This window comes from Loxodonta africana, chromosome 4, assembly GCF_030014295.1.
Source record: "Loxodonta africana isolate mLoxAfr1 chromosome 4, mLoxAfr1.hap2, whole genome shotgun sequence".
NCBI lineage: Eukaryota > Metazoa > Chordata > Mammalia > Proboscidea > Elephantidae > Loxodonta > Loxodonta africana.
In genome coordinates, this window is record NC_087345.1 from 23,324,062 (window position 1) to 23,348,312 (window position 24,251).

At 39.0% G+C, this 24,251-nt stretch overlaps 1 protein-coding gene across 7 annotated transcripts in view; it reads right to left on the reverse strand.

Moving 5' to 3' along the window:
• The window catches only part of RIC8B (RIC8 guanine nucleotide exchange factor B), a 137,016-nt gene that overhangs the window by 105,590 nt on the left and 7,175 nt on the right, over positions 1-24,251 (reverse strand). For all 7 annotated transcript variants that reach the window (XR_002783682.2, XR_010321704.1, XR_002783674.2 and 4 more), the window contains exon 2: positions 23,023-23,070. Coding sequence is in view for 3 of the 7 variants with exons in the window: in XM_023539157.2 (XP_023394925.1) it covers positions 23,023-23,070 (48 nt within the window). In the remaining 4 variants the exon portion in view is untranslated. The remainder of the gene's footprint in view (positions 1-23,022; positions 23,071-24,251) is intronic.

A 24,251-nucleotide genomic window follows, 5' to 3' on the forward strand; every position in this document is an offset into this window, starting at 1 on the left:
TACTAGAAGAGTTTGGCAGAGTCTCAGGTTATAAAATAAACATACAAAAATCACTTGGATTCCTCTACATCAACAAAAAGAACACCGAAGAGGAAATAACCAAATCAATACCGTTCACAGTAGCCCCCAAGAAGATAAGATACTTAGGAATAAATCTTACCAAGGATGTAAAAGACCTGTACAAAGAAAACTACAAAGCTCTACTACAAGAAATTCAAAAGGACATACTTAAGTGGAAAAACATACCTTGCTCATGGATAGGAAGACTTAACATAGTAAAAATGTCTATTCTACCGAAAGCCATCTATACATATAACGCACTTCCGATCCAAATTCCAGTGTCATATTTTAAGGGGATAGAGAAACAAATCACCAATTTCACATGGAAGGGAAAGAAGCCCCAGATAAGCAAAGCACTACTGAAAAAGAAGAAGAAAGTGGGAGGCCTCACTCTACCTGATTTCAGAACCTATTATACAGCCACAGTAGTCAAAACAGCCTGGTACTGCTACAACAACAGGCACATAGACCAATGGAACAGAATTGAGAACCCAGATATAAATCCATCCACGTATGAGCAGCTGATATTTGACAAAGGCCCAGTGTCAGTTAATTGGGGAAAAGATAGTCTTTTTAACAAATGGTGCTGGCATAACTGGATATCCATTTGCAAAAAAATGAAACAGGACCCATACCTTACACCATGCACAAAAACTAACTCCAAGTGGATCAAAGACCTAAACATAAAGACTAAAACGATAAAGATCATGGAAGAAAAAATTGGGACAACCCTAGGAGCCCTAATACAAGGCATAAACAGAATACAAAACATTACCAAAAATGATGAAGAGAAACCAGATAACTGGGAGCTCCTAAAAATCAAACACCTATGCTCATCTAAAGACTTCACCAAAAGAGTAAAAAGACCACCTACAGACTGGGAAAGAATTTTCAGCTATGACATCTCCGACCAGTGCCTGATCTCTAAAATCTACATGATTCTGTCAAAACTCAACCACAAAAAGACAAACAACCCAATCAAGAAGTGGGCAAAGGATATGAACACACATTTCACTAAAGAAGATATTCAGGCAGCCAACAGATACATGAGAAAATGCTCTCGATCATTAGCCATTAGAGAAATGCAAATTAAAACGACGATGAGATTCCATCTCACACCAACAAGGCTGGCATTAATCCAAAAAACACAAAATAATAAATGTTGGAGAGGCTGCGGAGAGACTGGAACTCTTACACACTGCTGGTGGGAATGTAAAATGGTACAACCACTTTGGAAATCTATCTGGCATTATCTTAAACAGTTAGAAATAGAACTACCATACAACCCAGAAATCCCACTCCTCGGAATATACCCTAGAGAAATAAGAGCCTTCACACAAACAGATATATGCACACCCATGTTTATTGCAGCTCTGTTTACCATAGCAAAAAGCTGGAAGCAACCAAGGTGTCCATCAACGGATGAATGGGTAAATAAATTGTGGTATATTCACACAATGGAATACTATGCATCGATAAAGAACAGTGACGAATCTGTGACACATTTCATAACATGGAGGAACCTGGAAGGCATTATGCTGAGCGAAATGAGTCAGAGGCAAAAGGACAAATATTGTATAAGACCACTATTATAAGATCTTGAGAAATAGTAAACCGGAGAAGAACACATACTTTTGTGGTTATGAAGGGGGGAGGGAGGGAGGGAGGGAGAGGGTGTTTTATTGATTAATCAGTAGATAAGAACTGCTTTAGGTGAAGGGAAAGACAACACTCAATACATGGAAGGTCAGCTCAATTGGACTGGACCAAAAGCAGAGAAGTTTCCGGGATAAAATGAATGCTTCAAAGGTCAGTGGAGCAAGGGCGGGGGTCTGGGGACCATGGTTTGAGGGGACTTCTAAGTCAATTGGCAAAATAATTCTATTATGAAATCATTCTGCATTCCACTTTGAAATGTGGCGTCTGGGGTCTTAAATGCTAACAAGCGGCCATCTAAGATGCATCAATTGGTCTCAACCCACCTGGAGCAAAGGAAAATGAAGAACACCAAGGTTACACGACAACTAAGAGTCCAAGAGACAGAAAGGGCCACATGAACCAGAGACCTACATCATCCTGAGACCAGAAGAACTAGTTGGTGCCCGGCCACAATCGATGACTGCCCTGACAGGGAGCACAGCAGAGGACCCCTGAGGGAGCAGGAGATCAGTGGGATGCAGACCCCAAATTCTCATAAAAAGACCATACTTAATGGTCTGACTGAGACTAGAGGAATCCCGGCGGCCATGGTCCCCAGACCTTCTGTTGGCACAGGACAGGAACCATCCCCAAAGACAACTCATCAGACATGAAAGGGTCTGGTCAGTGGGTGGGAGAGAGACGCTGATGAAGAGTGAGCTAATTATATCAGGTGGACACTTGAGAGTGTGTTGGCATCTCTTGTGTGGAGGGGGGATGGGAGAATAGAGAGAGCGGGAAGCCGGCAAAATTGTCACGAAAGGAGAGACTGAAAGGGCTGACTCAATAGAGGGAGAGCAAGTGGGAGTAGGGAGTGAGATGTTCGTAAACTTATATGTGACAGACTGATTGGATTTGTAAACGTTCACTTGAAGCTTAATAAAAGTTAATAATAAAAAAAAAAGTCTACATTTTTCAGAAAGCCCCTTTCTCCACTGCCTACGTGAAATATATTTTAAGTTAATATATTGGCAAATATAAAAGTATCTTCATTTATGGCATATTAAAATTTACCAAATGAGGACACATTATCTCATTTAATTCTTAGTTCTTAGCACAAGCTATACATCTATTTAAATATATCTTGTTTATGTAGTATACTAACAAGACTGGAAGATGGACATTCTACAACATCAAGGTATATCTCATATCTTCATGGCTGATATAGATAGTGGTCCCATGGATCTCTATAGCCCCTTTGCTTTCTTGTTCTTTTCAGTGTAGCAAGGTCTTTCCTATATATAATATCTTTGGACTTTGCCTCCAGTGCCATCTCCTACACGACACTCAGCTATTCACTCTGAACTAGTTCCTCTATATTTGAATCCCTGGTTTTTAGATCCAGTAGCCCAGGTATGATACAGAAGATATCAAAGGGATCTGGTGGTAAGCTGAGAACAGGGAAAGAAGAAAAACTAATTTGTGTCTATGAGACAGTTGTGAGATCTGCAGAAGTTTTCAGTGGCACATGAACACACTAGTGGTACAGTAGAAGCAGCAGAGGATTTTGAAACAGACTATCTGGGTTCTTTCTAGCTACTTGAATTGGAGGAATTTGCTTAATCTCTCTGAAGCTAAATTTCTTCATCTGTAAAACAGATATAATAACAGTCTACCTATCTTGTAAGGTTATTGTAAGTATTTAATAGAGATAGCATCTGAGAGAACATATTGTAAGGTATAAACTACCTTATATGTTACTTATAGGGAAATAGTACAGTGGAAGTAAAGAAAGCACCTTGATCAAACACCAGCTCTCCTTCTTGTGGCCTATGTGATCTTGGGTAAATTACTTGAAATCACTTGAGCCTCATTTTCTCGTCTCTAAAAATAGGGATAAGATCTAGGACTTATAAATATGAAATGTGATGATATATTAAAAAAACACTAATATAGCACTTGTGGTAGAGTAGGAGGCTACTGCATGTTGCATCATAAAGATGGCCATATGGACAAAATAGAGAAATACTAGCAGGTACACTCCACACAGGAAAAATATGGCTGGGAAGTTTTTACCAGTATCTGTCCTTTAATGATAAAGTCATTTGAGAAATAGAAGTGGTGATGTTATAAACAAACACTGTCATTTTATATGAATTTTACAGATTCTATAATGTCCATTACTGAGCACCTGTGTATACAGCGCCATTTACAGGCACAACTCGAAGTGTTCCTAATTTAAAATTCAAATGAATGCAAATTAATCAAGAGAAATGAAGTCTATCCGAGTGATGAGACATCTATTTTTAGGTTGGGGAGCTATAAAAGAATATGATTCAAGTAATTTACAATATTAGGGAAACTGAACATATGTAAAATGAATGAATAAAGAATGTATCTTTTCAACATGCAGTAATTTAAGCTATGTATTAAGAGGCTGGGAAAACCTGGTGGCATAGTGGTTAAGTGCTATGGCTGCTAACCAAAGGGTTGGCAGTTTGAATCCGCCAGGTGCTCCTTGGAAACTCTATGGGGCAGTTCTACTCTGTTCTATAGGGTCGCTATGAGTCAGAATCGACTCGACAGCACTGGGTTTGGTTTTTGGTTTTGTTATTAAGAGGCTGATGGAATAAATTTTAGCTAGGGAATTTAGCCAGAAAAGGCTTCTTAATAAACGTGAATGTTGGACAGTAAATAAAAAGAAAAAAGAGAGCGACTGAGTGACAGAAAGGAAGTAGGAAAATAAGTCAAATGGTGGACAACATGACCAGAGGCAGAGAGGGACATGACAAAATAGGAGGATCAACCAAAGCAGTTTAGAGTTCATACAAAAAAAAAAAAAAACCAAAAACTTTCTAACAACGAGAGTTATCCAACAGCAGAGTGACTGCTGTGAACTTTCTAATACTGTTTAAGTGTGTATTTAGAGGTGTGATGACCCTCGGTGAAGGATACCTTAGCAAGCATCACTGTACTGGAAGGTATCTTCTGGATTGTACTACACTATGAATTCCTTGAGGATGAGCTCTGCAAGGATGATTACTGAAGGTAGAAAAGGAGAGAGAAGACCTAGTTTGAGTCTTTGCTCTGCCACTTAATTGTTAAGGACCTTGGGCAAGTCAACATGGTTTTCAATCTATAAACGGGGAAGTTGGGACACTGTTATGGATTGAATTGCGTCCCCCAAAAGTATCTGTCAACTTGGCTAGGTCATGATTCCCTTGTATGACTGTATGATTGTCTACCATTTTGTTCTCTGATGTGATTTCCCTGTATGTTGTAAATCCTATCACTATGACGTAATAAGACAGACCAGCAGCAGTTACATTGGTAAGATTTACAAGATCAAGTAGTGTCTTAAGCCAATCTCTTTTGAGATGTGAAAACACAGAAGCAAGCAGAGAGACATGGGGACTTCAGACCACCAAGAAAGCAGTGCTGGGAGCAGAGCAAATCCTTTGGACCTGAGGTTCCTGTGTTGAGATGCTCCCAGACCAAGGGAAAACTGATGCATCACAAGGACCTTCCTTCAGAGCCAAGAGAGAAAGCCTTTCCTTGGAGCTGGTGCCCTGAACTCAGGCTTTTAGCCTACTGGACTGGGAAAGAATAAACTTCTCCCTGTTAAAGCCATCCACTTGTGGTATTTCTGTTATAGCAGCACTAGATGATTAAGGTAGACACTAAATATCTGGTAAGCCAAGAACTCTTTAAGATCCCTAAGAGTTTTTAATTAGTTAAAGATGTAGAAGTCCTCCATTTTCTTTAGCACATGATCAGATTTTTTAAGGAAGACCTGAGAAAAACAAAGCTTGTGTTTTTAACAAAAATAAATAAATCAATCTGAGAAATCTAAAAAAATTCTCAGCAGGCCCAAATTCTATAGGCTAAGTACTGCACTGCCAACAGGGGAGAGCTGACACTAAATATCCTATCCAGTCACTTACAATGGAAAGCATGCTCCTCTATTTCCTGTCAATGCTGATAATTAGTTCAATGTCCAAGTTTTGTTATGCTCTGCATCAAGTCTCAAACATTAGATGGCTAAAATCACAAAATGAACAGAACCGATTCATAAGCTGTGTAGGCTAATCCAATTATTAATGAGTGACAGTATGGTGTAGGACATGGGCTGTGTGGTCAGACTGCCTAGATTGAATCATAGCCTCCTACTTCACCAGTTTCAGCAAATTATTTCTCTTTGTGCTTTAGTCTCCTCTTTTATAAAATAAGCAAAATTACAGAACCTACCGTATTGTCTTACTTTAAGGATTAAATATGTTAATACGCATATAGTGCTTAGAGTGGTGATGGGCAGGTGGTACATGTTAAAATAAATGTTACCTACTAGCATTTCTTTTAACGATAGCTTTATTTAGATATAATCCATATACCATAAAGTTCACCCTGTTAAAGTGAACCAACTCACTGGTTTTTAGTGTATTCAGAGTTGTGCAATCACCTAATTCCAGAATGTTTTCATTACCCTAAAAATAAACCCTATACCCATTAGCAGTAACTCCGCATTTCTCCCTTCTCCCAGTCGTTAATCTACTTTCAATATGGATCTACCTATTCTGGCCATTTCATATAAAAGGAATCATACACAATGTGGACTTTTGTGTCTGGCTTCTTTCATGGAGCATGTTTTCAAGGTTCATCAATGTTGTAGCATATATCAGTACTTCATCCCTTTTTTGGTTGAATAATACTGCATTATACGGATATACCATATTTTGTTTATTCATCAGTTGACAGACATTTAGATTGTTTCCACCTTTTGGTTCTTATGAATAATGTTGGTATAGACATTCATATACAAGTTCTTGTGCAGATACATGTTTTCATTCTGTTGGACATATACTTAGGGGTGGAATTATCGGGTTGTATGGTAACTCTGGAGCCCTGGTGATACGCGGTTAGGAGCTTGGCCCTTCACCACAAGGTTGATAGTTGTAATGCACCAGCCACTCTTTGGAAACAATATGGGGCAGTTCTACTCTGTCCACTTTGAGTCAGAAATGGGTCGACAGCAGTGGGTTTGGTTTTGGTATGGTGACTCTATATTTAACCTTTAATAGACTTTTTCTAAAGTGGTTGCACCATGTAACATTCCTACCAGAGGTGTATGAAGGTTCTAATTTCTCCATACCCTCTCCAACACTTGGTACTATGCGAGTTTTTTATTATATCCATTCTAATGGGTATGATGTGGTATTTATTATAGTTTTGATTCACATTTCTTAATGACTAATGATATGGAACATTTTTTCACATGTTTATCGACCATTTCTATATCATCTTAGGAAAAATGTTAATTCAGATCCTTTATCCATTTCTTAATTGGGTTATTTGTCTTACTACTTCATATATTCTAGATACATGTCCCTTATCAGATATGACTTACAAATACTTTCTCCCATTCTATGGGTTATCTTTTTTGCTTTCTTGATAGTGACCTTTGAGGCACAAATTTTTTAGTTTTGATGAAGTTCAAATTATCTATTTTTTTCTTTTGTAGCTTGTGTTTTTATATCAAAGAACCTACTGAGAATTCCAAGGTCACAGAAATTTACTTCTGTGTTTTATTCTTTTTTTGGATCCATTTAATTTTTGTACATGGTAAGATGTAAAGACTATTCTTTCCCCATTGGATGGTCTTGACACCCTTGCCTAAAATCAGTTGACCAAAGACATAAGGGTTTATTTCTGAACTCTTAAGTCTATTACACTCATCTATATATCCATCTTTATACCAGCACCACACTACCTTGATTACTGATGCTTTGTAATAAGTTTTGAAATGAGGAAGTGTGAATCCTTTAAGATTGTTTTGGATATTCTGGGTCCCCTCCAATTCCAAATAAATTTTAGAATCGGCCTGCCAAATTCTCAAAGAGGCCAGCTGGGTTCTGAGAGGGATTGTACTGAATCTGTGGATCAATGTGGGGAATATAGCCATCTTAACAACAAACAGTAAGTTTTCCAATTCATGAACATGGGATGTTTTCTAACCACTTACATCTTTCATTTCTTTGAACAATGTTTTTATACTTTTCAGAATGTTAAGTCTTGAAGTTCTTTTGCATCAATTCCTCTTCAATCTTACTTATCCGTTGTCCAGCTTTTGAATGCATATGAGGCAACTGAAAACATCATGGCTTGGGTCAGATGCACCACCTTAGTCCTCAAGGTGACATCTTTGCTTTTCAACATTTTAAAGAGGAATTTTGCAGTAGATATGCCCAGTGCAATATGTTATTTGGTTTCTTGACTACTGCATCCGTGGGCACTGATTGTGGATCCAAACAAAATGAAATCCTTGACAACTTCAATCTTTTCTCCATTTACCATGATGTTGCTTATTGGTCCAGTTGTGAGGATTTTTGTTTTATGTTGAGGTGTAATTCATACAGAAGGCTGTGGTCTTTGATCTTCATCAGTAAATATTTCGATCCCTCTTTACTTGCAGCGAGCAAGGTTGTGTCATCTGCACACTGTAGGTTGTTAATGAGTCTTCTTTAGGCCTAAGGCCATGTTCTTCTTCACACAGTCCAGCTTTTCAGATGACTTGCTCAGCATACAGATTGAATATGGTGAAAGGATACAATCCTGACTTACACCCTCCCTGATTTTAAACCACGCAGTAGCCCCGTTCTGTTCAAATGACTGCCTCTTGGTCTATGTACAGGGTCCACATAAGCACAATTAAGTGTTCTGGGATTCTCATTCTTCACAATGTTATCCATAATTTATTATGATCCATGGTCGAATGCCTTTTCGTAGTCAATAAAACACCGGTAAACATCTTTCTGATATTCTGTGCGTTCAGTCAAGATTCATCTGACATCAGCAATGATATCCCTCATTCCACATCTTCTTCTGAATCCAGCTTGAGTTTCTGGCAGTTCCCTATCAATGTACTGCTGCAACTGTTTTTGAATTATCTTCAGCAAAATTTTACTTGTGTGTGGTATTGATATTGTTCAATAATTATCATATTCCGTTGGATCACCTTTATCTGAAATAGGTACAAATATGGATCTCTTCCAGTTGGTTGGCCAGGTAACTGTCTTCCAAATTTCTTAGCATTGACAAGTAAGCACTTCCAGTGTAGTATCTGTTTGCTGAAACATCTCAGTTGGTATTCTGTTAATTCCTGCAGCCTTGTTTTTTGCAATGCCTTCAGTGCAGCTTGGACTTCTTCCTTCAGTACCATCAGTTCTTGATCATATGCTACCTCCTGAAATGGCTGAAAGTCAACCAATTCTTTTTGGTACAGTGACTCTGTATATTCCTTCTATCTGCTTTTGATGCTTTCCACATCATTTAATATTTTGCCCATAAACCAAAACCAAAACCAAAACAAAAAAACCAAACCGTTGCCATCAAGTTGATTCTGACTCATAGTGACCCTATAGGACAGGGTAGAACTGCCCCCATAAGGTTTCCAAGGAGCGCCTGGTGGATTTGAACTGCCAACTTTTTGTTAGCACCCATAGCTCTTAACCACTATGCCACCAGTGTTTCCATTTTGCCCATAAAGCCCTTCAATATTGCAGCACATTTGCCCAGTGTAATGTGTCTTCTGATTTCTTGACTACTGAAGTCATAAGAGCTAGTGATCTTTAGTTTTTGATTCTTTTGATACCTTTGGGTGGTTTTACTGTCAGAACAATATTGGTCTCATAGACTATGAGTCGAGAAGCATTGTCGCCTGTACATTTTGAAAGAGTTTGTAAAGAATTGGTATTAATCCTTCTTTAAGTGTTTGATAAAATTCACCAGTGAAGCCATCCGGCCATTGGCTTTTCTTTGTGGGAATGTTTTCATTACTAATTCAATCTCTTTACTCACTCTACGTCTATTCAGATTTGTCTATTCCTTCCAGTCTGTTTTGGTAGTTTGCATCTTTCTAGGAATTTGTCCATTTTATCCAAATTATCTAATTTATTGCCATGTAATTATTCATAGTATTTATTTATAGCTTTCATTTCTGTAAGGTCAGTAGTAATGTCCCCTTTTATTCAGAAAAACTGTTCTAGTAATTTGAATCTTCTTTTTTCCTTGAATAATCAATCTAACTAAAGGTCTTTCAATTTTGTTGATCTTTTCAAAGAACCAGCTTGTTTTTATTGATTTTCTCATTTTTCTTTCCACTATTTCATTAATTTCCAATCTAACCCCTACTATTCCATTCCTCCTACTTGCTTTAGTTTTAGATTGCTCTTCTTTTTCATGTCTAAAAGCGGAAGGGTAAGTTAGTGGTTTTTTTCCTTTTAAAACAGCCATTTATAGCTATAAATTTCCCTCTTGGCACTGCCTGCGATGCATCCCATACATTTTTGCAGTCATATCTTCATTTTCATTCATCTTATTTTGTAATTTCTCTTTTGTTTGAACTATTGGTTATTTAGGAATTGTGTTGTTTAATTTCCACATGAACGTGTTTCACAAATTTCTTTCTGCTATTGATCTCTAATTTCATTCCACTGTGGTCAGAAAATACACTTTGTGTTATTCCTATCCTTTTAAATGTATTCAGGTTTGTTCCATGTACAATTGAGAAGGATGTACATTCTGCTGTTGTTGGGTGGACTGTTCTATATAAGGTGTTAGGTTCAGCTGGTTTATAGGGTCATTCAAGTCTTCTATTTCCCTGTTGATCTTCTGTCTAGTTGCTCTATCCAAAACTGAAAGCAGGGTTTTGAAGCCTCTAATAATTATTGTTAAATTGTCTGCTTTTCCCTTTATCTTTGCTTCATGTATTTGGGTGCACTGATAGGTGAATATATGTCTATAATCGTTACATGTTTCTGCTGTATTGACCTTTTATCATTACAAAAATGTCCCCCTTTATTGCTAGTAACATTTGTTTTAAAGTCTGTTTTGTCTGATATTAGTAGCCACTCCACCTTGCCTGTGTTTGCTGTTTGCGTAATATATCTTTATTCTTTTACTTTCAACGTATTTGCATCTTTATGAGTCTAAAATGTAAACACTATACAGTTGGATATTGTTTCTTATCCAGCCTGACAATCTTTTTGTCTTCTGTTTGGACTGTATAATCTATTAACATTTAATGTTATTAATGATACAGCTGGATTCACGTTGGCCATTTTACTTTTGTCTTCTGTATGTCTCATGTTAACATTTTAATTTCTTTAATGATTTTTTTCACTATAGTTTTTTGAGTTATTTCCTTAGGGGCTGTTCTAGGGCTTACCATATACATCTAACTCATCAGAATCAGTTTCAGATTCATATTAACTTAATTCCAATGAGATATAGAAATGTTACTCCAAATAGCTCCATTCCTTTTTCCTTCTTTATGGGGTGGTGTTGCTGTTATTGTTGTGTGCCGTCAAGTTGATTCTGATTCATAGTGACCCTTTATGACAGAGTAAAACTGCCCCACAGGGTTTCCCAGGCTGTAATTTTTACAAGAGCAGACTGCCAAGTCTTTTCTCCTGCAGAACTGCAGGTAGGTCCAAACTGCTAACCCTTGGGTTAGCAGCTGAGTGCTTAACCACTGTCCACCAGAGCTCCTTATATGATATCAGTGTTATACATTTACATCTATAAATGGCACAAATCCAACAATATATTGTTATAATTATTACTTTACATAATTTCATGCCTTTTAAAGAAGTTGAGAGGAGAAAAAGAGCAAGTATATATGTACAGCTTTTATTATATTGGAAACCCTGGTCATGCAGCGGTTAAGAGCTACAGCTGTTAACCAAAAGGCTGGCGGTTCAAATCCACTAGGCACTCCCTGGAAACCCTATAGGGCAGTTCTACTCTATCCTATAGAGTTGCTATGAGTCAGAATTGACTCAATGGCAATGGGTTTGGTTTTATTAGTCTTTTTATTTATCATTTCTTGCTTTATTTGTTCTTGAAGGTCTAAGTTACCACCTGGAGTCATTTCCTAGTCCAAATACAGCTTTGCTTCAACTGACCTCCTTTGTGCTGTTTCTGGAAAAAAGAAGAATACGCATTTTTCTGTCTTTTATAATTACATAATTATCTTTAACAGTGCTCTTTTTTGTGTGTGTGTGTGTGTGGATTCAAATTACTGCCTGTGGTCACTTGTTTTCAGCCTGAAGAACTTCCTCTAATATTTCTTGCAAGGTGGATCTGCTAGCAACAAATTCTCTCAGCTTTTGTTTGTATGGGACAGTTTTTACTTTGCCTTCATTTTTGAAAGATAGCTTTCCTTGATATAGGATTCGTCATTGACAGTTTTTTCTTTGAGCACTTTGCATGGTATCCTATGGTCTTCCTGCTTCCATTGTTTCTGCTGAGAAGTCAACCGTTAATCTTATCCAAGTTTCCTTGTAAGTAACAAGTCATTTTTCCTCTTGCTGTTTTCAACATTTTCTTGTCTCTGGCTTTTACCATTTTTACTATGATGTGCCTGTGGATTTCTTTCCATTTGTCCTACCTGGCGTTCACTGAGCTTCCTCAACGTGTAGATTAATGCTTTCCAATAAATTTAGTAAGTTTTCAGTCATTAGTTCTTCAAATGTTTTCTCTGCTTCTTTTTCTCTCCTTTCTTTATGGTACTCCTAATATGTGTATGCAGGTATGTTTAATGGTGTCTCACAATTCTCTGAGGCTCTGTTCATTCTTCTTCACTCTTTTTTCTCTCAGTTCTTTGGATTATACAATCTCTACCAATCTACTTTCAAGTTAACTACTTCTTTCTTCTGCTAATTCAAATTTACTCTTGAGCCCCTCTTTTTTTTTTCTTTTTTTTACTTGAGCCCCTCTAGTGAATTCATTTCAGTTACTGCACTTTTAAAAATCCAGAATTTCCAGAAGATCCTTTTAAAAATAATTTCCATCTCTTTACTGATATTCCCCTTTTGATGTGATATTGTTATCATACCTACCTTTACTTCTTTAATCAAGGTTTCCTTCAATCCTTTGGACATATTTATAACGGCTACATTGAAGTTTGGTATATCTGACATCTGGTTGCTCTCACAGGTTTCTGTTGCCTTCTTTCCCCCAGTGTATTTTGGGGGGGGGGGGGAGGGACTGAATATTTTAAATAATACTCTGGTATTGGTCTCCATCTGAGGCTATTTAATGTTATTTGCTTGTTTACTTGTTTAGTGACTACTTGAATTATTTTAGTGAAGTCTATTCCCCCCAACACCCTCAGTGTGAAGTCTCTGATGTTGCTCCTCAGGGGACACACTTTGGATAGGCCCACAGGCATCCTGGGATGACAGGAGCTTTGACTGGCCTCTCTTTGACTCTCTTTACCTAACCACACCCAGCTGTTAAGCTTCTTTAATTGCCAGCTGATTGCTCTATTGTGTTCAACAATGCTCTGGGGCATAAACTGCTCCACAAACTAGTCTAATCAAATTAGGGCTCCTTTGAAGGGATAGTTCCTGAGATCAGTATTTGAGCTTTGCTCTGACCACTGGAGGGGTCCTCCCAACTGTCTCTTTCCCCCTTTCTCTGCAGCAAATTAGGTGGCCTTTAGGGAAACCCTGGTGTTGTAGTGGTTAAGTGCTATGGCTGCTAACCAAGAGGTCAGCAGTTGGAATCCACCAGGAGCTCCTTGGAAACTCTACTGGGCAGTTCTACTCTGTCCTATAGGGTCGCTATGAGCCAGAATCGACTCGACAGCAGCGGGTTTGGTTTGATTTTATTGTTAGGTGCTGTCGAATCGGTTCGGACTCATAGTGACCCTATGTACAACAGAACGAAACACTACCTTGGTCCTGAGCCATCCTCACAATCATTGTTATGCTTGAGCTCATTGTTGCAGCCACTGTATCAATCCACCTCATTGAGGGTCTTCCTCTTTTCCGTTGACCCTGTACTCTGCCAAGCACGATGTCCTTCTCCAGGAACTGATCCCTCCTGACAACATGTCCAAGTATGTAAGACACAGTCTCGCCATTCTTGCTTCTAAGGCGCATTCTCGTTGTACTTCTTCTAAGATAGACTTGTTCGTTCTTTTGGCAGTCCATGGTATATTCAATATTCTTTGCCAAAACCACAATTCTAAGACGTCAATTCTTCGTCAGTCTTCTTTATTCATTGTCCAGCTTTCACATGCATATGATGTGATTGAAAATACCATGGCTTGGGTCAGGTGCACCTTAGTCTTCACAGTGACATCTTTGCTTTTCAACACTTTAAAGAGGTTCTTTGCGGCAGATTTACCCAATGCCATGTGTCTTTTGATTTCTTGACTGCTGCTTCCATGGGTGTTGATTGTGGATCCAAGTAAAATGAAATCCTTGACAACTTCAATTTTTTCTCTGTTTATCATGATGTTGCTTATTGGTCCAGTTGTGAGGATTTTTGTGTTCTTTATGTTGAGGTGCAATCCATACTGAAGGCTGTGGTCTTTGATCTCCATGAGTAAGTGCTTCAAGTCCTCTTCACTTTCAGCAAGCAAGGTTGTGTTATCTGCATAACGCAGGTTGTTAATGAGTTTTCCTCCAATCCTGATGCCCCATTCTTCTTCATACAGACCAGCTTCTAGGGTTATCTGCTCGGCATACAGACTGACTAGGTATGGTGAAAGAATACAACCCTGACGCATACCTTTCCTGACTTTAAACCAGTCAGTATCCCCTTCTTCTGTCCAAACAACTGCCTCTTGATCTATGTAAAGGTTCCTCATGGGCACAATTAAGTGTTCTGGAATTCCCATTCACAATGTTATCCATAATTTGTTATGATCCACACAGTCGAATGCCTTTGCATAGTCAATAAAACAGGAAAATCGCAAATTGTCAAAAATGAAATGGAATGCCTAATCATCGATATCCTGGCCATTAGTGAGTTGAAATGGACTGGTATTGGCCATTTTGAATTGGACAATCATATAGTCTACTATGCTGGAAATGACAACTTGAAGAGGAATGGTATCGCATCCATTGTCAAAAAGAACGTTTCAAGATCTATCCTGAAGTACAACGCTGTCAGTGATGGGATAATATCCATATGCCTACAAAGAAGACCAGTTAATACGACTATTATTCAAATTTATGCACCAACCACTAGGACCAAAGATGAAGAAAGATTTTTATCAGCTGCTGTAGTCTGAAATTGATCTAACATGCAATCAAGATGCACTGATGATTACTGGAGATTGGAATGTGAAAGTTGGAAATAAACAAGGATCAGTAGTTGGAAAATATGGCCTTGGTGACAGAAACAATGCCGGAGATCGAGTGATAGGATTTTGCAAGACCAACGACTTCTTCATTGCAAATACCTTCTTTCACCAACATAAATGGTGACTAAACACATGGACCTTGCCAGATGGAACATACAGAAATCAAACTGACTACATCTGTGGAAAGAGACGATGGAAAAGCTCAATATCATCAGTCAGAACAAGGCCAGGAGCCGACTGTGTAACAGGCCATCAATTGCTCATATGCAAGTTCAAGTTGGAACTGAAGAAAATCAGAGCAAGTTCACGAGACCCAAAATATGACCTTGAGTACATCCCACCTGAATTTAGAGACCATCTGAAGAATAGATTTCACGCACTGAACACTAGTGATCGAAGAACAGATGAGTTGTGGAATGACAGCAAGGACATCATCCATGAAGAAAGCAAGAGGTCACTGAAAAGACAGGAAAGAAAGAAAAGACCAAGATGGATGTCAGAGGAGACTCTGAAACTTGCTCTCGAACACTGAGCAGCTAAACTAAAAGGAAGAATTGATGAAGTAGAAGAACTGAACAGAAAATTTCAAAGGGCGTCTCAGGAAGACAAAGTAAAGTATTATAATGACATGTGCAAAGACCTGGAGATGGAAAACCAAAAGGGAAGAACGCACTCAGCATTTCTCAAGCTGAAAGAACTGAAGAAAAAATTCAAGCCTCGAGTTGCAATAGTGAAGGATTCCATGGGGAAAATATTAAACGGTGCAGGAAGCATCAAAAGAAGATGGAGGGAACGCAGAGAGTCGTTATACCAAAAAGAATTAGTCGATGTTCAACCATTTCAAGAGGTGGCATATGATCAGGAACCGAGAGTACTGAAGGAAGAAGTCCAAGCTGCTCTGAAGGCATTGGCAAAAAACAAGGCTCCAGATATTGATGGAATATAAATTGTGATGTTTCAACAAACAGATGCAGCGCTGGAGGTGCTCACTCATCTACACCAAGAAATATGGAAGACAGCTTCCTGGCCAACTGACTGGAAGAGATCCATATTTAGGCCTATTCCCAAGAAAGGTGATCCAACCAAATGTGGAAATTACAGAACAGTATCATTAATATTACACACAAGCAAAATTTTGCTGAAGATCATTCAAAAATGGCTGCAGCAGTATATTGACAGGGAACTGCTAGAAATTCAGACCAGTTTCAGAAGAGGACATGGACCCAGGGATATCGCTGCTGATGTCAAATGGATCCTGGCTGAAAGCAGAGAATACCAGAAGGATGTTTACCTGTGTTTCATTGACTATGCAAAGGCATTCGACTGTGTGGATCTGAACAAATTATGGTTTGGTTTTAGGTCAGCCTATAATGAAAACCCTGGTGGCATAGTGGTTAAGAGTTCAGGGGCTAACCAGAAGGTTGGCAGTTTGAATCCACCAGGAGCTCTTTGGAAACCCTGTGGGACAGTTCCACTCTGTCCTATAGGGTTTCCATGAGTTGGAATTGACTTGATGGCTGTGGGTTTTTACAATGAAAACCAAACTCACTGCTTTTAAGTCCACTGCAACTCAGAGTGACCCTACAGGACAGAGTAGAACTGCCCCATAGGGCTTCCGAGTCTGTAAATCTTAATGGAAGCAGGCTGCCACATTTTTATCCTGTGGAGCGGCTGGTGGTTTGAACTGCCAACCTTTTGGTTAGCACTTAACCACTGCACCAGCAGGGCTCCTGGTTAGCCCATATATCCAATATATCTATCAACCTCCTCCCGATTGCCTTTTACCACAGCCTCCACTGGTTTTGAGTGCACCCTTAAACTTGAACTTATGAAATCAGTTCCTTTGGGGAGAGCTCTCTGTTCTAAGGCCTGCTTCTCTCCTGAGTTTTAGTGGATTTTCTTCATTCGCTGTATGCCCTTAGGAGTATTTCCAGAGACTTTAAATGTTTTGTTTTTAAAATGAGCACCCTTAAGCTTGAACTTATGAAATCAGTTCCTTTGGGGAGAGCTCTCTGTTCTAAGGCCTGCTCCTCCCCTGAGTTTTAGTAGATTTTCTTCAACTGCTGTATGCCCTCAGGACTATTTCCAGAGACTTTAAATATTCTGTTTTTAAAATAATTTCCACCAGTTTCACTGGGAAATGGGTCCACAGAACCCCTCATGCTGTCATGTTGGAAGTGGAACTTCTTGATGAGCTGTTACCTCTAAAGTACTTTTATCACTCCAAGGCAGGAATCCTAAAAAGTTATTCAAAGATCACGTATGGGCTACCACATCCAGGGTTTACTAAATCAGGAAGGGCTGTCCTACACTTTCTCCCTAGATTTAGTCCTTTGAAACCCTGGCAAAAACATCAAAAATGAAAAATGGAATCTGAGATAAAATTTAAATTTTTTTATTCTGAACTACTGTGAGGTGTTCGACCTGCCCCTATCATATAACTTAGCCCTTCTAGTCAAGTTTTGAGCCAGATCCCAGCTGGACAGAAACTTTAAAAACTAAAAAATTTATGATGTGCTCTTGTATTGTGTGTGTGCTTTAAAGAGATCAAGACACTGCAAATATTATCTTTAAGGCTACTGTTTTCTAAACGAGAACTGTACTTGTTCGTGTATCAGAACGTTTCCTAAGGTAAATACATCAAAGAAATTTTTGAGTCAAATTATCACTTTGTTTTAGTGAAAATTGTAGTTTGACAATTTCAAATCACTAAAATAAGTGTAAAGAGCTTTCAGAGCAACCATTCATGCCTCCAACTATACCCAAGAATGGATTCACAGTCTAGGACTGATGGTCCTATCTTGGCACATTTCCCTTGGGGGAATCTAACATGGAAATTTACCCATTCATTTTCTGTAGTCCATAATGGCAATCCTCAGCATGCATTTGTAGGTAAGGAAGTGCCAAGCAAAACACCACAGGCAAACAGACAATGTAGAAGCCAAAGCCTAACATAGTACCTGGCGCACAGGAGTTACTAAAAAATATTTGTGGACTACAGAGATCTCTAATATGTCAAGTATGTCCAAATCTAGAGGTGGAAACAGTAAAAAGAAGAACTATTTTGGGAAGTTAAAAATACAGAGAAATAAAAAAACAATACCCACTGTAATAGCATTCAGAGAGCCACTATTTGGTAAACTTTCTTCTAGTCATTTTTCTTTGTATAGTTTTTATTAGTTTCACATGGTTGTGATCATACTTTTGTATCATGATTTTTCACAATACAATCTTATGAGGTGTGCTCAAGATTCTGCTGTATACCAAAGAGAGTATCAAACACAAAGTCCGAGGAATTCTGGTCTCTACTCAACCTCCAGATTCCCTTTGTTCATAACAGACATTTTTTGTAGGTGCCTATTTTGCTGAATACGCAGAGCTGAGGGCTGAAAATACAAAGATAAGTAAGCCAGAGTTCTTGTCCTCACAGAGCTCATAGTCTCAGTTCAGCAATTACCTCATGCCTCACAGAAACATGGGCTTAATTGCATGCGCTTGCACAACTTACGACAATGAAGTAAATGCTTAAATTTTGGCTATTTTTAACTTTACTCTTTTGAGGAAAATTACTACGTACATAAAGATTTACCTCAAATAACAACTGAAGGTTGTATTCTTATAGGTGAAAGAACTGCCATTCTTTTACTCATTTTATGACATGTCCTTTTCAATAATTATTGTGATTAGTAGTCTTTACTGGTTTTGAGGTCAGTTTTGTCTTAAACAGAAATATAAAAGCTTTCATTTCCTCAAGATAAATTTTCAGATTATTCATTATATCCCCCCCGTCCGGCACATTTGCATGATGTATTTGTTTATGTGCTGGTAGATAATCACAGCCTACCAATTTAGGTAGAGGATGTAAGGCAAATGCTTCAATAAGCACAGGTGCTTATACCCAAATATACAGTGATCCACATCCACCTGGAACTATTTGCATTATATGCACAAACATCACGAGTTGTATCTGACTACTTCTCCAGAAGAATGTAACCACTCCCAGTTAGTAATTTTCTTTACCCTCTTCCAATTTAGGTCTAGTTGCGTAAATGGTGTTTCAAGGTATGAAATAAGAGATTAAAGAAAGTAATGGATAATTTGAAGCTTCTGAAATATACTTCAAAGGTAACAAGAGGGAGCTGCGGCACAATGAGCAGTAAAGAGCAGCACATGACACTCATGAAATCTGCTTTCTAGTTCAGCCTCTACTACTTCCTAGTTGTGTTAGCAAGTTATCACTAATCTGAGTCTTGGTATTCTTACCTAAAAAATAGGAATGGGGATACTCTCATCCTACTTACTGTATTACTGGTGAAAAGCAATCTTTGTGCAAAACACTACCCAGTGCCGTCGAGTGTTAGGAATTAGGTGTAAGGATCATTAATTTATAACTACCTCCTAAAAAGCTCCATAAAATCGAGTTTCATTTTTTGAAGGGTACCCTTCCATCACCTAAGTTGTCAACAAAGATATTTACATAAGAAAGACAATGTTCTGTTGTGTTCTTTAAAGACACAGCACCCGGAGTTTATCAAAAGGGGTGCTGCTGTTACCAAGAAGCTGCTGGAAGAAGGCTCCAGAGACAAAGAGAAAAAGAGAACTAGAACACCAAAACAAACTGGGTGGTAATTTGAGTTCTTCTTTTCAGATTGTGTTTAACGTGGAGAGATGCCTACCATCCTATGTATCTCCACTTCAAGAACTTAAAAACTGTTAAATGTAGCTCCTTTAGAGCTGTCCAATAGTTTTGATTTCAAAGTCTAGAAGAGGCCTTTCACTTAGGCATGAAAAAGTCACTAATGGTTTTAACCCCTGGAGACTGAAATGGCTTTGTTTGTCAATGTTTTTCCATTAATGAAGATTACCTAGCTAGATCCCTAATGACATTTGTCTATATCAGATTTCCCAGGAAGCAGAAATCTATACACTGTAACAGCGATTAAGCATTGGTACAACAGTTACTCTCTCCAAAGATCTAAAATGTGGTAAAAGACTGTATTTTCAAAATGTCAAGTTTTGCTACTGCTATCCCGGAAATAATATAGACATGCTTTATAAGTAACTTTGTGGGAAATTTACCTCCTTCAATTGAACTTTATGTGGGGTGAGGGGAATCTCTTCTTAATGTACTTATTCTGACCAAATATTCTAAGTCCAGATTCCAAAGGAATCATAAATCTGCGGATGTGGTATGGATTCTCCTAACAAACAACAGCTGCCTTCCTAGCCTAATACCTCTCGTGAGCATGTGGAACAAAATGCTCTTTTTAACACCTTGCTTTTTTTTCACTTAGCTCTCTCTCCCCATAGAACCTAAGAGCATCTTTCTCACTTTCTCCTCCTCCTCCCCTCCCTCTCTCTCTTCTACTACATCCTAGTATTTTCATTATGTGTCATAGTTTCTTAAATAGTCCCTAATTCCTAGACACTTGGTTGTTTCTAATCCTGCATATTTATGTACAATCCTTCAATAAATAACTCTGTTTACTTGGGTTCAATCTAAGCACAGGATAGACTTCTAGAAGTGAGACTGCTGGGTTAAAATAAATCTGTAATTTCGGTAGATACTGCCAGTTTCTCCTCCATAGGGAGTATGCCATTTTGTGCTCCCACCTAACATATGAGTACTCATTTCCTGAAGACAGTTCATAAAAATACACATTATTGGATTGGACCCCACCCCTTACATTCCCACTCAATAGATATGGGGTTGGGCTGGAGCAGGTATATCTTGAAAAAGCTCCCCATAGAGTATATCCCTGGTTGAAAATCCCTGTTCTAAAAAATATTCTACTCTTGCTTGCACTGTTCAAATTCAAGAAAAAGTCAGTTAAACCTTTAACTTCCAGAGTTTACACTCCATGGTCACTCTTTCAACAAAAATTTTTCTGAGTGTCTACTGTGTACTCCATGGTCACTCTTTCAACAAAAATTTTTCTGAGTGTCTCTAGATGTCGGGGATATAAACCTAAGTAACAGCGCCTGTCATCAGGGAGTGCTCAAGGTCTAACCAAGAGAGACATACAGAATTAAGAGATAATGTGTAAGTATAGTGTTGGAGTTTCACACAGAATTTCATGGGAATACTGAAGAGAAGTACTTCACCCTAACAGAGTGTCAGAGGAGGCTTCCTCAAGGAGATGTTCCAGAGCTGAGTATGAATTAACCAGATGAAGAGAAAAAGAGGTAAGAGGGAGAGGCAGTCTAGGTAGAAAACAATGTAAGCAAAGGTGGGAAGAAACAGAAGAGACGTGTATGTGCGTCTGACTGGAAACATTACATATTTCTAGAGAATACAAAGGAGAGAGAAGCAGCGGATAGGCTGCAAAGGTAGGCAGAGATCGGATCACTAAGCACCTAGAATGTCATCTTAAGAAGCTGGAGCTTTGTTCACTAGGCGAAGAAAGTCACAGAAGGGTTTTTAAGGCTCGGAGTGATATGATCAGGTTGCTGTTTTAGATTTATGGACAATGTACTAAAGGACACATAACTGGAGAAAGAAAAAAACAGTTAGGAAACCAATGCAGTAACCCAGATGAATGCTTGAACTGGGGCAGAGGTTAAAGAGAGAATGGACTGAAGAAATCTCAAGAGGTAAAATGAACAAGACTTAGACACTGGATGTGGGGTGAAGGTGAATGGGGAAATGATTCCAAGGTGCTATCAACCCACTATGATAAAGCACTGGAGTTAAGCTATTTTTCCAGCATCAGTGATAGGTTTATACTGTTCAGTCTTACTCTCTGACATTTGTGAGGCTAGGGATAGGCTTATGGAGGCAAGCAAAGCAAACTGGTAAGCTTCTCCTTATTAGCATCATGCTCTAATCAACTAAGTATATAACAAAAGGCAACCCCAACAGGCACGCACAATATTACATGGCCATGTCTCTCATACACCTTCTCTTATAATAACTCCTCTATTGAGTTTCTACCTATCCCTGTCCCACCTCCCCCCCGCAAGTTAGTGATCCTAGACAGCTGCGGACAACATAAATAACTGTCAACATGGGAAAGGATGTGTGGTTCGGGGCAGCAGCATGAACAACTGCATTCCCCAACCTTAACCCACTCTGGCCAAACTGTACAAGATTGGTCAGCCTATAGTCCTGTCACCAAATGTCAATCTCTGGAGGTGAGAAGATCTGGGGAAGGGAGCCCCCCCGAATGCTTCCTACACCCCTGATTTATACAAGCCTAATGGCCCTGCTGTCTTGGAGGAGGTACAACCAGAATGCTCCTTAGAAGCAAGGATGGCAAGACTACATTTCACATACTTTGGACATGTTGTCCGGAGGGGTCAGTCCTGGAGAAGGACATCATGCTTGGTAAAGTAGAGGGTCAGCGAAAAAGAGGAAGACCCTCAATGAGACGGACTGACACAGTGGCTGCAACAATGGGCTTAAGCGTAACAGTGATTGTGAGGATGGTGCAGAACCAGGCAGTGTTTTGTTCTGTTGCACAGAGGGGCTCTATGAGTCATAGCCGACTCGATGGCACCTAACAGCAATGGTCCTATGGAGCCTGGGTGGCCCACTGGTTAAGAGCTGTGGCTGCTAACCAAAAGGTCAGCAGTTTGATTCTACCAGCTGCTCCTTGGAAACTGTATGGCGCAGTTCTACCCTGTCTTATTTTTTTGATGGCAACGAGTTTTGGTGCCTACTCACTTTCTTGGTATTGAGGTGCAATAGTAAGTGAGGTTGAAGTGTAAGGGGTGGAGAAACAGAACAGAACCTGAAGTAATTTCTTATCTCCTAAAGGCTTCAGGAAGCCCAAGCAGTGTAGTGGTTAAGAGCTCGGCTGCTAACTAAAAGGTCAGCAGTTTGAATCCACCACCTACTCCTTGGAAATTCTATGGGGCAGTTCTACACCATCCTATAGGGTCACTATGAGTCGGAATCAACTCGATGGCAATAGGTTTGGTTGTTGTTGTTGTTGTTGTTTAATGGTCCTGCAGGGAAGGAGTAGGAGAAAGCTGTGTCACCGTAAAAAGACTGGCATCTCTCTTCTCAGAGTTCCAAAAAAAACAAACTGAAGGGAAACTAAAAACTAATCAAACCCCATCAGATAAAAACAAGTCCACTGCTCAGAAAGTCCATGAGTGAAATACACACACACACACACACACACACACGCACACACAGAATAACAAGCTATACCAAGGCTTACCTTTCTTTTATCTTCATCTGTTGATTCAAATTTGAAAGTAGCCCTATGCTGAGGGGGAAAGAAAAGAGAAACAATGTCATTTTAAACATATTTTTAATTTTGGCTCTGCTTAAAAAAATACATGAAATAATGTCCCTGTAAAAATGTTCTCTTCCCATCTTGTATCTCGATATTCTTATTAAGATAGGATAGGCATGTGAGCAAATAATTATAAAGCAGTGTGAAAAGTCTACAGCAGAAATATACACAGAGGAACGAAGAGAACCAAGTCACTAACTCTGCACAGAGAAACTAGAATGCTTTACATAGAATACATAGCATTTGAGCTGGGCCTTGGGGGATGAATAGGAGTTTTCCAGGAGACAGATGGAAAGCAGAAACAAAGGCTCAAATTTGTGAAACTGTGTGATTTATTTGTGAAATCAGCAGCTCTATGAAGCTGGAGAACAGGACACTTGTTAGGGGATAGGGGAGTGGAGAAAGATGAGAATGGAAAAGGAGACTGGGCAGATTTCTAAGGGCCTTTCAATGTTGGTGAGGAGTTTGTACCTTCTTTTTTATCTGCAATAAGAAATCATCGGAGAAATTTGAATATGCTGGTATTTTAGAATAATAATTCTGTAATACCCACCCAACCCAGTGCCATCGGTTTAAATCATGGCTCCACTGTTCATTAGCTCTGTGATCTTGAGCAACTTAAACTCCAGTTGGTTTTCTCGTCCGAAAATGGGGAAATAAGGGTACCTAGTTCACAGGATTGCTGTGAGGGTTAAAAGAGCTATGGCAGCACCATCTCACTGCCTGGCACATACTAAACACCCAGTAAATATTAGGGTTGTAATGATGATGATGATGCCATGACAATGAAAAAAAAATAACTGAAAAGCAAGGGAACTTATCTTGACCCTCCTGAAACAACTGGCAACACTGTATTTTCCACTCCATAGTCAATGTACAAGGGAATGGAAGACAGAATAAGTAGGCTTGCCCACAGTTACAGAAGGAGTGATGGTACCAAAAAAACAAGCATATAATTCCTCATTCTCAAGTTTAATTCAGAACCAAGTGCTCTTGTGAATCCTAAGCTTTCCTTTAAAAAAAAAAAAAAAATTCACTGAACTCCTGGCGACCTACCAGGAGTTGAGTACACTAAGTACTAAAGATATCATCACAGGTAGCTCTGCATGGACAGCTTTGTAGAAGAAGTAATTTTTGAAATTAAATGAGAT